Here is a 13,137-nt window from a genome sequence, read left to right on the forward strand (position 1 = left end):
TCTTCGCGGAACCATATAGTTGGGAAACGCATGCAAAACCCTCGAGTGCGGTGCTCAGAACTCGGGGGTCCCCGGACGCGCGGAAAGTACCCCTGGAGACGTGGGGAAGAGCGCAGGTGGCGGCCAGGCGAAGAAAGGCTGTCCGCAGCTCAGACTGGGTCAGGCACACGCGAGGACAGCTCCCAGGGTCCCGTCTGGGTCCTAACGGGCAACACCGACTTCCGCCGCACGTGGCTGCATAGCGATGCCCAAATCCAAGCGCGACAAGAAAGGTGGGTGAGTGGGGCATTGGAACCCGGTTTGGAGGTGGGGTGTGGGGGACGGGGTTCCGTTGACTGGATGCCGGCTTCGATGGGGATTTTGAGGGCACAGAATGGGACGCGCAGACCTCCGCGGGCTCGCGGCTAGCTGGCGGCGGGAGCATTCGGGGCAGAGGCAGCATCCGAGAGCCTGGTTGGGGCAAGGGAGCGGAGACTTTTTGCCAGGCCTCGCGTGTTCTTCCAAGGCCTACTGGGCCAGGAAACAGCTTCTGATCACCCAGACTGCGTCTGCCCTCGCCCATTTCCCTGAGCTCTCAGCCCTCTCGCCACCCTGGCTGCCTCTCCTGTCAGTGCAGGCTTATTCTCGCGTCTGGCTCTTCGTACTTGTAGTTCCTGTTGCCTGGAATGCTTATGATCCGATCTTCACATGGCTGACTTTCTCAGCTATCAGTTCATATGGCACCTCCTAAGAAACTGTAGTGGCCTCTCTCTCATCCCGGCTGCTTGGCACATTCACTCAACAAATATTTTAGGGGTTTGGCACTCTCTAGGCTTACGACGATACAGCAGTAAGGCCTAGAGCCCTCATTGAGCCTGACGTTTTAGTCATGAGAAGTATATTCCTCCATGATACCAGAAACCAAGTAAGTCAGATAGTGATGAGTCCCGTGGAGTAAAAGAGAAACAGATGATGTTATTTTGTGTAATGTGACCAGGGAAGGTCTATCTGATGAGGCGGCAAATGAGCAGAAATGTGAAGGAAGTGAGCAACCTGTGGAGTTACCTGGAGAATGATGTTCCAAGGACAGGAAACACAAGTGCAAAGCCTGACCTGGGGGCATGCTTAACATGTCCTGGGACAAGAGGCCTGTGTGGCTGGAGAAGAGTGAGCAAAGGGGGTAGATGGGGGCACAGTGGACAAGGCTTTTAAGACCTCTGCAAATAATTGCCTGTCACATCCTGGTGAAATGTGGAGCCCTCTGAGAGAGAGAGAGCTTAAGAGGAATGACACGGTTTAATTTTACTTTTAAAAGATCACCCTAGTGCCTGACCTGTGGTGGCGCAGACCTGTGCATAGAGCATTGACCTGGAATGCTGAGGCCGCCAGTTTGAAACCCTCTGTTTGCCCGGTCAAGGCACATTCAAGAAGCAACTAGTATGAGTTGATGCTTCCTGCTTTCCCCTGCCTCTTTCTCTCTCTCTCTCTCTCAAAAGTCAATTAAAAAAAAAAATTTTTTTTTAATCGCCTTAGTTTGCCTTGTTGACAATGGACTGGGTAGGATGGAAGCAGCAAGACCAGCAGTAATCCAAGAGAGGGTGACGCTGGCTTGGTTCACAGTTGTAGCAGTGGAAGTGGTGGGAAATGGACCATTGTAGTTTGCTTGCCCCTGACCAGTGTGATTACCTTTCTGCAGGTATGCCTTCTGAAGAGAGACTGAGTCCCGGGCAGGATAAATAAGAGGTGGCCTTTTCCTGGGGGCACCCTGGGCTTTGCACTTGATGCTCTGTTTGTGGGTTCTGTGGAGGGAGTCATGTTGAGATCTGGCAGATGCCAAGTCCTTGTGGGTAAGGGGCATTTGGGCCCCAGCTGTTGTTATAGTAGGAATACGTATTTTTCCCCATTGTGGTATTGCTGTATCCATGAGCCCAAACTGCAAATGATGTGGCAGAGGAGACAAATAGACAAATGATGGGCCCCCAGACTTGCTCATTCCACAGCAGAGTCCAGCCATAGGTGGTCTCTATGCACCATGGCCAAGGGCAGAAAGGGACCTGCCTCAGCCAGCAGGCTAGGTCTGCTTCTGAAAGCACTCCCAAGAGTAGGAACTAGCCCCACAACCACACCTCAGTAGTGGATTCTAAGTTAAACTAAGAGGCACTAAGGAATATGTAGTATGCATAACAGGAAATATATCAGAATCTCCAGGGTTAGGACCACCAGAAACTGGGCACTCGGAGGACCCTGGGAATATCCTTGCTGCTTCCTCGCACTGACCTGGCTGAGCTGAACGCGTGAAGAAAATGGACCTCCAGGGCATACAGACTTGTGTCTCATCATGCCTCCTGTTTCTCTTTTGTTAGTTTCCTTAACCAAAACTGCTAAGAAAGGCTTGGAACTGAAACAGAATTTGATAGAGGAGGTAAGAGCTTTTCTTTTTCATTTTCCAGACCTTGAATTTGGTTTAGAAAGGTGGGTATAGGGCTGCATGTTAGGGAAACGCACTGTTTAAAAAAGAGAAAAGGAAACACTGCTGGTGCAGCCCTTTTCCTGCTTGTGGCAGCACCAATAAAAACTCCCGTAATCATGACATCCAGCTTTGACTGAGCTCTTGCTCTGGGCCCTCACGAGGCTGTGTTCCATGTGTATCATTCCACTCTGTCCCTGCATAGGAGGTGACATTATCACCGTTTGGCAGTTGAGTAACTGAAGCTTACAGAGATTTGTTAGTCTGCCTGATGTCAAAGAGCTGGGAGATACCAGCTGTGGGTAAATGCACCAGCTGTGCTGCTTCAGGGCTGCAGGTTGTCTCCTGCTGCTGTTCCGGAGACACTCGTGGCTGCGCCCGCAGAGCAGAGCTGGTGACCCACCTCCCCTTAAGAGTAAATAATGAGGCTTCGTCTGTTTCATTTAATAGGTGCCTTTCTAGTGTAGGTGAATATTTCTAGGTTAACAATTAACAGAGCACAGAGTGGCCCCAGATAAGTCAGACACCTGGAACAACAGTGGAGTATAGACCCGTGCCTCAACTCCCCGTACTCTTTGAGGTCATGTGCTTTGCCCCAAGGAAGACCCTGTACTTGGTGGACCTGGCATAGAGGCCTCCAGCTCTGCTTCCGGTTGTAAGGGACCTGGAGCATTTCTCCCAGCTGAGGCCAGAGGGTTGCCCACCTGAGGTGCCCCTCGAACTTAGAACCCTGTTAACTGTTCCACAGCTTCGGAAATGTGTGGACACGTACAAGTACCTTTTCATCTTCTCCGTGGCCAACATGAGGAACAGCAGGTTGAAGGACATCCGGAACGCCTGGAAGCACAGCCGGTGAGCAGGCGGCAGGAGGGGCACTCTGAGTGTGGAAAGGGCCCCACAGCTCTCAAAGCACAGGGGCAGTTTCTGACCCTTGGGTACCTGGGTCACAACGCATGGCATCATAATAAGGACAGAGTCCCCTGCCCCCACTGAAGGGCACGTTTTAACTATTACAGCTGGCCTTCAATTGAGCTCCGTGGAGGACAGGATTTGGTCATCGCTCAGGGAATGTTTGAGTGTTGATCCCTCCCAGAAGGGGCTCCCTTACCCCGGGGGTCTAGTCCTCTTAGGAACACCGTGTCAGTTGTAGAATGTTGGTATGGGCTCTGGGATGCAGCGGTGACTTAACAGCGGGCTGAACAAGCCATGTGGCAAGTGCCTGTCCTTGGGCTGGAATTATGACAGAGCGGGTAACTCGGGTCTGTCACTATGCCAGCTCTGATGCAGACCATTAAACAGGTGTCTTCCCTGCATTCAGATGGGGAAGGTGGGGTTATCACATTACATCCACAGTGGGCTGATTGACAAAATGTCATGAATGTCAGGTCAGCAGGCAGGAAAACAGTGAAAGGGACCCTGGGCTGGAGACAGGGCAGGGCTCCATGGAAGAAGTGGGGCCTCTGACCACACCTCCAGTTTAACTGAGGGGAGGGCTGGGCAGGCCTCGTCCTTCACAAAGCCCTCTTCTCTGTAGGATGTTTTTTGGCAAGAACAAAGTGATGATGGTGGCCTTAGGTCGGAGCCCATCTGATGAGTACAAAGACAACCTCCATCAGGTGAGTCTCTGGTGTCACCAGGAGGGGCCAAGGCCGAGCTGCCTTCTCGCCTGCCACTGTCACGTGACACACACTCCAGCCGGCTGGCGGCCCCCGGGGAGAGCAAGGCCTGGTTTAAAGCCCCGGCTCTCTGTAACCTCCAGACCCAGAGAGTAGACCCCACACATACCTGGCTATGATGATCAAAAATGCCTCCAGAGGTTGCCAAATGTGCCGCCAGTTGAAAACTACTGCTCTGATGTGACCAGACCGCCCCCCTTTTGTTCTTTAGGTCAGCAAGAAGCTGAGAGGTGAGGTCGGTCTCCTTTTCACCAATCGCACTAAAGAGGAAGTGGATGAGTGAGTGTTTGGGGGGGAGGGGTTGGGAGGACTGGGGAAGGAGTAATTCAGGGTCTCTGTATGGTGGAGACACTGAGTAAGAGCTGATTCCTGGAACCCATTCCTGAGTCTTCCCAGCATGGTGCTCCAGGCTAGCTGTAGCCAGCAGCCAATGTGGGGAGGGGAGGGATGGCAAAGCCTCAGGGGAGCCTGACTTCAGGTGGGCTGGTGGGCCAGTCAGGAACCTCCCCCCAACCACTCCTGTCCCCCTAAGGTGGTTCACAAAATACACGGAAATGGACTATGCCCGTGCTGGAAACAAAGCAACTTTTACTGTGAGCCTGGACCCGGGGCCGCTGGAGCAGTTCCCCCACTCCATGGAGCCCCAGCTGAGGCAGCTGGGTCTGCCCACTGCCCTCAAGAGAGGTATGGGAGGTCCCTGGAGCTAAAAGATCACAGCTCAGTGGCCAAGAACACAGGCCCCCACCTGACAGGCCCACTCTCCCCTTTCTGGCTGAGAGGTTATTTCTGCCAGCTTCGTTTTCTCATGAGAGAGGGTCTGAGTGCCCGCCCCATGGTTGGGGGGAATGTGGACAGTAACTTACAGCCAGCACCTAGCACTTAAGGGACAGTGGGGAGGCAGTCACTCCTCCCCCGAGTACACCCGCAGGCCACTTGAACACTGCTGACTAACCCGTGCCCTGGTGTGTGCTGGAGTGGTGGGTGACAGGTGGCCAAGCAGACTCCTCCCAGTAGCGGACAGAAGTAACTGTTGGCCCCTCCCCCTTCTCTGCAGGTGTGGTGACCCTGCTGTCCGACTATGAGGTGTGCAAGGAGGGCGACGTGCTGACCCCAGAGCAGGCCCGCGTCCTGGTGAGTCCGGCCCAGCGCTTCCCAGCAGTCTGCAGGCTGCGGCCAGAGGGACAGAGACTCCTGATCACACCCACTCCTCCTGACTCTTGGTTCCTTTGTCTCTTGCAGAAGCTTTTCGGATATGAGATGGCTGAATTCAAGGTGACCATCAAATACATGTGGGACGCACAGTCGGGAAGGTTCCAGCAGATGGGAGATGACTTGCCAGACAGTGCCCCCGAGTCAGCAGAAGAATCAGATGATGACGATGACGACGACGACTGACAGGCGCGCAGGACTGAGGGTCTCCTGGCCTGTTCCAGGTGTCGTCCTGTCCACACAGGACTGCCGCTGCCCCTCTTGGAGGAGCCGCTGTTTATTTTGTTGTAAACAAAGACAGAGTGGCAATAGGAACAGACTGTTTTCCTACATAGAATAAAACTGTCTGTAGGGTGTCTCCCTGTGGATGGCAAAGGGAACTTTCTTAGTAAAAGGGCCTTTGTGTTTGGGCATTTGTTTGGATTCCTGGGGTTCCTTTTCTTCACCTTGTGAGTCATCTTCCAGTACTACGTGATCCCCCGGAACGGGTGGGCAGCCACCAGGGCTTCTCTTCCCTGGCGCTCAGTGCCCTTGCTTGAAACGGGCACCTGGGACTCTCCCTACCCCTCCACACAAGCTCGCTCTCCCAGACCAGGGCTTAGATCTTGTCTGACAAACGGCAGGAGGTTTCAGTGGAGATGGGTGAAGCCCCTGCCAGTGGTGGGAGTGTTGACAGCGTCCCACAGCATCGTGGGAGGTCTCTTTCTTGGTGGTGGCTCTAATGATAGGGCTTTGCCCAGATTGTTCTATTTGTAAATAGTTCAGTGAGGGCATTTCTAAATGAGAAAATCCACTGCAGGTCAGACGGCCCTTTTTCTGTCGTGTGTGAAGGGCCACGGCCACCTACAGTCTTGCTCTAGAGGGCTCAGGCTGCATTCAACACAGGAGGCCAGGGAGAGCCTCCCACTGCCTCTGCCCTTTAGAGATGAATCTGTGCTCCTGCACCCCTCTCACCAAGCCCTCGGGAAGAACAGGAAATAGGCGGCTGGCAGCAGAAGAAACAAGTTCACCAGGATCCTCGGGCCTGGGCTACACCAGGTCAAGTGCCTGCTTTATTCAGACAGGAAATGCTGGAGCAGACCATGGCCCCAGCCTTTATACTTTGTGAAGGCAGTTGGGCATATTGCAAGAAGACAGGAAACAAAACAATTTGTGAACTGAGGTGATAAGGAAAGAACAGGTGAAATAAAGCAGCTTAAGGCCAGGGTGAGAATGTAAAGTGACAGGCGTGTACCACTGCCACCTCAAGTCAGCACTAGGCTTAACGGAAGTAGTTGGGACATTCATGGGCAACCAGGTGCCAGGCTTGATCAAAGGCCTGCACCACGGCTGGGTCCAGGGGCCCTTCCTCAGTCGCTGCCAGGTTCTGTTCCAGCTGCTCCAGACTGGACATGCCCAGGATGACCGCATCCTTATGGGCACCCTGCAAGGGGAGAGGCCCAACATCAACACACCAGTCGCAGTAACTCCAGCCATGCACTCCTCCCTGCCCTGTCCCTGCTGGGATTTGGGATTGGATGTCTTTATTATACCTGATGTTATTACAGAAAGAACATAACCTTGCCTCCAGACAGCTCTAAGCCCTGCCCCAAGTCTCAGCAGGCAGACCTAAGTTGAGAACCACGCCCCTCTGCCATGCAGCAGCTGGGTAGCCTAGGTTAGTTACTTAACTTCTAGGCTTCAGACTTCCTGTACTTTGCAGGGTGATTGTGGGAATTAAAATTCTGTGAAGCACTGCTTCAGGCCGGGCACTTACCTGCTCAACAAAGAGGAGTCATACAGTGCCCAAGCTGGAGGAAGGGCAAAGGGACAGCAAGGAGAGGGTGGCCCCAACAGGGACAGTTGTACCCTGCTGTGGAGTAGGCAGCCAAGGACGGAATAAATGCTAATGGTTAAAAAATGGAGGTTTCAGACGTCCATGCCCAGTCACATGGAGCAGGGGGACCCTGGTCCTGTGAAAGCCTCTGAGCCAGTGTCCTCATGCAAACTTGGGATTACACCTCACGGGGCCCAGGGTGTTTGAGACGGCACTTAAGGAGCCTGAACAACAGGACTACCACCCAAAAGAACTGGGCCACAGAAATTTCAGAAGTCACCGAATAATTGTATAGCCCTTTCCCTTCTTCCATCCCCCCGTCAAGAAAAGCAGCACAGAAGCAGCACCCCCTGGGACAGCTGGCTACCTGGAGCTGGGAGTGGTGGTACATCCACCTGAGGGAGGCCGAGGTCATGCTGGGGGCGCCGGAGCTGTAAGCGGCCTGCAGGGCCTTCTCCACCAGGGCAATGGCCTTGAAGTGGTGCTCCTTCCAGAAGCTGGGAGGGCGAGGGAGGCACAGAGGTCAGGGGCATGGGGTCAGTCACACTGTAGGCTACAGGCAAAGAGCCAAGCAGGGGGGCTGCACCCACCGCCACCCGCAGCACCGAGGGACCAGTGCCCTCTCCAGCGGCAAGTCTCCCGCTCTGTTAGGCAGCAGAACCACTCGGTGCTGGCTCCCTCACAGGACCTCCACAGCACCTTTACTCCTAAGAACTCGGGCCTGCCCTCACTTCCCCAGTGGAACAAAGACAGCTAGTGCTCGGGGCGGGCCCCAGGCCTGAACCTCAACCCAGGTTCTTTCCTGCCCTCTTGGCAGGTGATGAGCATTCCCAGGGAGCAGCTGTGACTTGGAAGACCCAGCATAAGGTCCAGGGATCCTCATTTCGTCCCAGAGGTCCCAAGAAAACAAGAAGAAACCCCACAGAGAGTTTTGTAACTCCTGCAGGAATCAAGAGACAGATCCAGGCTGCAAGGGAGGCCTGGAGCCCCTGGGAAAGCAGCCTAGATCTTCTCTATTCAGATAACAGGGGCCCCCAACCCCCGGCCCACCTAATGCACACTCACCGATTCCTGTAGGTCTCAGCCCAGCTGTTTCCAAAGAAGCGGCCCACAGGCTGTTTCCCATCCTTGTCTTCATACTTGTACTTGCCAGTTAGCAGTCCCCCTGCAGGAAGGCTGCAGTCAGACCCCCCAACCAGCACTGCTCCCAGAGGCTGTTCTGGACTGGGGGAAGTTGTGGGGAGGATCAGGAGGGATGGAGAACACAGCCCAGCCTCCTGTCAAACTCCTCCCTGCTTCCCAGGGCCAGGAATGCCCACCTACCCCAGGGGGAGCCTGTCCCCATAGCAGCCCATACCAGCCAAAGGGTTGTAGGCATAGAACCTCAGTCCGAAGCGCCGGAGACAGGGTAAGAGCTCTGTTTCCACCTGCCGTGTGGTGGCGTTGTACATGCCCTGCAGGTAGAAGGGCCAGCTGGAGAGCATGCACAAGTTAAGGGAAGGGACCCCAGCCGCCTTCTGTTAAAGCCTCCAGTCAAAACCTGCCCAGGACTTCAGCAATGACTTCCCAAATCACTAGTGGTGGTAGGGGACAGGGAGACTGTTGGGACTCAGGAAGGGAAACCGGACTAGAGATATCATTCCACAAATATCTGTGGACACCAACTATGGGCTTCCAAATATGAGTGGGTCAAGAAAGGTCTCTGTCTCTAAAAGATGTTAGCGGCAAGGTAAAAACACAGAGAATATAGATAATCACAATAAGAGTGGATTCTACAGTTATAGCAGGTGTTCACAAATACGGACGCATGAAGATTAGGTCTGAAGATTAGAGGCCCCGGTGGGGCATCAGGAAAAACTTCCAAAGAAGAGCCATCTAAGTGAAAGCTGAGCACTTCTCCCAGGCAGAAGGGAGAGGAGTGCTCCAGGTTGATGTGCAGAGCAAGGCAGCAGGAAGGACGGGCCCCTGCTGTTCATGGCAGGCAGGTGCCTGCTGGCCAGGCTGAGGGCCCCTGGGGCCCCTATACAGGCTGTGAGCAGGGGGTGGCAGCTATGGAGAGAGCATGGGGCAGTCGGAGGGGCCAGGAGGGGTTGGGATCCTCTGCAGCCCTGTCCCGCACCTGGTACACAGTGGGAAGGACCCAGCCGTTGTTCTTGCAGAGGGTACAGATCTCAGCCACCTCCCAGGCGGCATAGTTGGAGAGGCCAAGCTCCACAAACTTTCCCTGCAGGGAAGAGGCGGTGGTGAGAAGCCAGCCTAGTCCTGAAGGCCAGAAAGGGGAGACCAGAGTGAAGACCCTAGGAATGGGGACTGTCCACAGCTCTGCTTTGGGACAGCCCTAGAGCCTCCACTCGCCTGGGTAATGACAAGCCAAAGAGAGGAGCAGCAGACCTCCTCCCAGAGCTCGGTGCCACCCTCACCTCCTGATGCAGCTGGTGGCAAGCACGCAGGGTGTCCTCCACGGGAGTGCCATGGTCAGGTGCGTGCAGGTAGAATTGGTCCACTTGGGGGCACTGCAGTCGTTTCAGCGAGGTCTCCAGCTGGGCCCGGAGACTGTCAGGCTTCAGTGACTTCCCATCCCAGGGATTGGCCTTGGTGGCAATTTTCACTTTGGGGGTCAAATGTAACAGTTAAGAGACTTATTATAGCGTCGGCCTGACGTGCGGGGGACCCGGGTTCGATTCCCGGCCAGGGCACATAGGAGAAGCGCCCATTTGCTTCTCCACCCCCCACTCCTTCCTCTCTGTCTCTCTCTTCCCCTCCCGCAGCCAAGGCTCCATTGGAGCAAAGATGGCCCGGGCGCTGGGGATGGCTCCTTGGCCTCTGCCCCAGGCGCTAGAGTGGCTCTGGTCGCAGCAGAGCAACGCCCCGGAGGGGCAGAGCATCACCGCCTGGTGGGCAGAGCTTCGCCCCTGGTGGGTGTGCTGGGTGGATCCTGGTGGGGCGCATGCGGGAGTCTGTCTGACTGTCTCTCCCAGTTTCCAGCTTCAGAAAAATACAAAAAAAAAAAAAAAAGACTTATTATAACCATTTACTAGCCATGTGACCCTGACTGAAGTTCTCTGAGCCTCAGCCCTATAACCTGTAAAATAGGGATGACAGTAATGGCACTATCTTCCTCGGGAGATCATGAGGATGAACTACATGATCTTACATGCAAGTTCTCCATGTTCCCTGCTGTTACAACTATTATCAATCACCATCTGCTGACTGTGCCAAGCCTTACACTGAAGGCTGAGTCCACAGAGATGCACTAAACACACTCGACTGCTGCCCTCAAGGAGCTCATGGTCAACAAGGATAGGAAGAACATTCCAGAGGGTGGGAACACAGGCAACACCAAACACAAGGCAATACAGTATGTGAAGGGCCATAGTTAGCAGTTCTGAGTTATAAGAACAGACTCCAACCACGGAGCAATGGGACAAGAGAAAAGAGAAAGGGCACAGACGGAATCCCAAAGGGTTTTCTTCAAACATTTCAAGTCCGTACGTATTCTGCACTCTGGCTGCAGTATAGAGAAAAGACTCAAGGGGGCAGGCCTGGAAATATAAAGATATGTAAAGAGGTTACAGGGGGAATTCAGGGAAGAGTTGCATTGCCTGAACAGGAGCGCTGGCAGCGATCTAATTGAGAGACAGGTAGAAGGCAAAAGAAGCAGAAGGCAATTATAGTTTCCCTTCCTCTTCCAGATTCACAGGAAGTGTGCACACCACACCCCCACGGTTGAGGCACAATCCCCATGGGAACAAGATAGACTTCTGCCATGCAAGCGTGGCAATGCTACAAAGAATGCTGGTTGTCTGGATTGGTGGGTGGATGGAGTCCACATTTTTCATACCTGGCAAAGGCAACTCAGCAACTCAGAGGGGAAGTCATCAGACCACTTCATATGAGGGAACAAGTCCCACAGCTTTTTGACCAGAGAGTCTCCATTCCCCTGCATGCCTAGGGTGAACTTTGCCTCAGGTCCGACCTGAGGACTTTGGCCTCATGAATGCCTGACCTCAAAGAAGGAGGCAGGGAAGGGCTGGAGGAGAAAAACCAATTCAGAAACAAAACCTTCATTATCAGCAAGCAGCAGCCAGGTGAACCAGAGAGTATGGGCCCGTTCTGTTCATTCAGATCCACAGAGCTATGGCTCTATGGAGGACCCAGAGGGGAAGCCCCATAGGGTTGGAAAGGGGGGTGAGGTGGGGGCAGACAGATGGACAGGGGAAGAGGAGGCCAAGTGAGGTAGTAATAACAATAGCTAATGTTTACTGGGCCCTACTATGGGCAAGGCACCTTCCTAGGCACTTCTAATGGCCTCAGGCTAATGGGGGACAGTCCCTCCACACTCACACATCCCACATTCAAGCCACATCTGCCTACTGGCCATCTTTCCACATACCAGGCACTTTGCATTTCCAAGCCCTCATTGTACAGCTGTGCCCTTGGCACTACTGCCCCTTTCCATCATTCTCTGCCCAGCAAACCACTACTGAGCCTTCAAGGCCCAGCTCCAGGGTTCTGTGAGCCTTCCCTAGTTCTGTTCTGGTCATCCCTCCCCTCCTTCCCCCAGAATGCTTCCCCTCTTGGGTCACCCTGTAATCACTGACTTCAACCTTCCCACCACACTCTGAGCTTGCTGGGGGTCGGTTAGAGCCACCTTACCCTCTCTCTCACATCTCCGCCTCTGCTCCCCCGGCCCAACCTGGTCCACTCCCTGAGAGCGCCATGGAGACTGCTAACTGAACAGAGCAAAGTAGGGGCTGATGAAAGGAAAGGATGAGAAAAGGGAGCGCGTGGGCAGCAAGGGCAATGGGGAGAAGGGCGTAGGCAGAGCGCCTGTGGCCTGGTTATGGGCACCTGACAGGATTGGAGGCGGAATGGTATAGCTCTGGAGACCAGTGCCTCAGAGAGGACACCAAGAAATCAACAGGGGTAGCCTGACCAGGCAGTGGCACAGTGGATACAGCGCTGGACTGGGATGCTGAGGACCGAGGCTCGAGACCCCGAGGTTGCCAGCTTGAGCTCAGGCTCATCTGGTTTGAGCAAAGCTCACCAGCTTGAGCCCAAGGTCGCTGGCTCTAGCAAAGGGTTGCTTGGTCTGCTGAAGGCCCGTGGTTAGGGCACATATGAGAAAGCAATCAATGAACAACTAAGGTGTCACACGAAAAACTGATGATTGATGCTTCTCATCTCTCTCCGTTCCTGTCTGTCTGTCCCTTTCTATCCCTCTCTCTGACTCTCTCTCTGTCCCTGTAAAAAAAAGAAAGAAAGAAAAGAAATCAACAGGGGTAGAAAGCTAAAGGCCAGGCCAAGGTCCCCGTAAGACCTGGGGGTTCCCGAGTAGCAACCCCTAGTGGAAAGAGAAGGGAAAGGGAAGGTGGTCAGGACAAAGCACTGTCCAGCTGTCTGGGGCTAGATATGCACCGAGCCTGAGCAGCTGGGGCCTTAATCCACTGAGGGACGGCTAAGGGAGGGGACGAAACTGTCGGTCCCGATCACGGTCGGTGCATCATGACTGGGGTCGGGTCAGCATCCCGCACGGTACAGGGGGATGTCAGGGACCAGGACGCGGGCGCTAGGCGTTACCTTTGCAGTCGCCGCCGCCCAGCCCGAGCCCCAGGCCACCCAGGATGCTCTCGGACTGGCCGTCAGAGTACATAAAGGCCGTGTCCAGCTCGGTGTGGCCGCGCTTCAGGAAGGCGCTGATAGCCGCGGCACTGGCGGGCGCGTCCATGCGGCGCCCCATCTCCATGGTGCCCAGCACGGTGGCAGGCCTGACCAGGGCGCCCGAAGCGGACTGCGGCGGCCGGGACATGGCTGCGGCGCCGGCGCTGCGAGCCTGCGGTGACCCGGAGCGACTCGCACTGCGGGCCGAGGCACGAGCCACGGCGCGAGACGCTGCGCGGAGCATGAGACCCGCGCGTGCGCTCTGGGGAGCCTGGAGCCCCGCCCACCGCCACGAAGAGGAGGAGCCCCGGAGGCGGTCAGGGAGCGTC

General features: G+C 54.9%; 2 protein-coding genes across 3 annotated transcripts; one reads left to right on the forward strand and one right to left on the reverse strand.

Moving 5' to 3' along the window:
* The first annotated feature begins 36 nt into the window (after positions 1-36).
* MRTO4 (MRT4 homolog, ribosome maturation factor) lies at positions 37-5,754 on the forward strand. Of its 2 annotated transcripts, none has more exons than XM_066375253.1 (8): positions 37-272; positions 2,343-2,401; positions 3,195-3,298; positions 3,981-4,062; positions 4,334-4,401; positions 4,655-4,806; positions 5,177-5,253; positions 5,362-5,754. In XM_066375253.1, exons 1-8 carry the CDS (start codon positions 245-247, stop codon positions 5,515-5,517), a joined length of 726 nt encoding a protein of 241 aa, XP_066231350.1. In that variant the 5' UTR covers positions 37-244; the 3' UTR covers positions 5,518-5,754. The 2 variants fall into 2 exon arrangements, with proteins under 2 accessions (XP_066231350.1, XP_066231351.1); XM_066375254.1 differs by having other exon boundaries at positions 38-276.
* Positions 5,755-6,346: 592 nt separating this feature from the next.
* Positions 6,347-13,115, reverse strand: AKR7A2 (aldo-keto reductase family 7 member A2). Its single transcript, XM_066375248.1, has 7 exons — positions 12,728-13,115; positions 9,568-9,755; positions 9,267-9,371; positions 8,505-8,601; positions 8,213-8,312; positions 7,515-7,644; positions 6,347-6,754 (listed from the first exon to the last, which is right to left on the reverse strand). The coding sequence occupies exons 1-7, from the start codon at positions 13,050-13,052 to the stop codon at positions 6,593-6,595; spliced, it is 1,107 nt and encodes a 368-aa protein (XP_066231345.1). The 5' UTR covers positions 13,053-13,115; the 3' UTR covers positions 6,347-6,592.
* Positions 13,116-13,137: the final 22 nt, after the last annotated feature.

This window comes from Saccopteryx leptura, chromosome 3 (assembly GCF_036850995.1).
Source record: "Saccopteryx leptura isolate mSacLep1 chromosome 3, mSacLep1_pri_phased_curated, whole genome shotgun sequence".
In the NCBI taxonomy this organism is placed as follows: Eukaryota; Metazoa; Chordata; class Mammalia; order Chiroptera; family Emballonuridae; genus Saccopteryx; species Saccopteryx leptura.

Coding starts and splice junctions, on each gene's coding strand:
- MRTO4 (XM_066375253.1), top strand. CDS start 245: ATGCCCAAATCCAAGCGCGACAAGAAAG. Junction 273..2,342: donor ATCCAAGCGCGACAAGAAAG/GTGGGTGAGTGG, acceptor CTCTTTTGTTAG/TTTCCTTAACCAAAACTGCT. Junction 4,402..4,654: donor ACTAAAGAGGAAGTGGATGA/GTGAGTGTTTGG, acceptor TGTCCCCCTAAG/GTGGTTCACAAAATACACGG.
- AKR7A2 (XM_066375248.1), bottom strand. CDS start 13,052: ATGCTCCGCGCAGCGTCTCGCGCCGTGGCTCGTGCCTCGGCCCGCAGT. Junction 8,602..9,266: donor TCCTTCCCACTGTGTACCAG/GTGCGGGACAGG, acceptor TTCTACCTGCAG/GGCATGTACAACGCCACCAC. Junction 7,645..8,212: donor GCTGAGACCTACAGGAATCG/GTGAGTGTGCAT, acceptor TCGCCCTCCCAG/CTTCTGGAAGGAGCACCACT.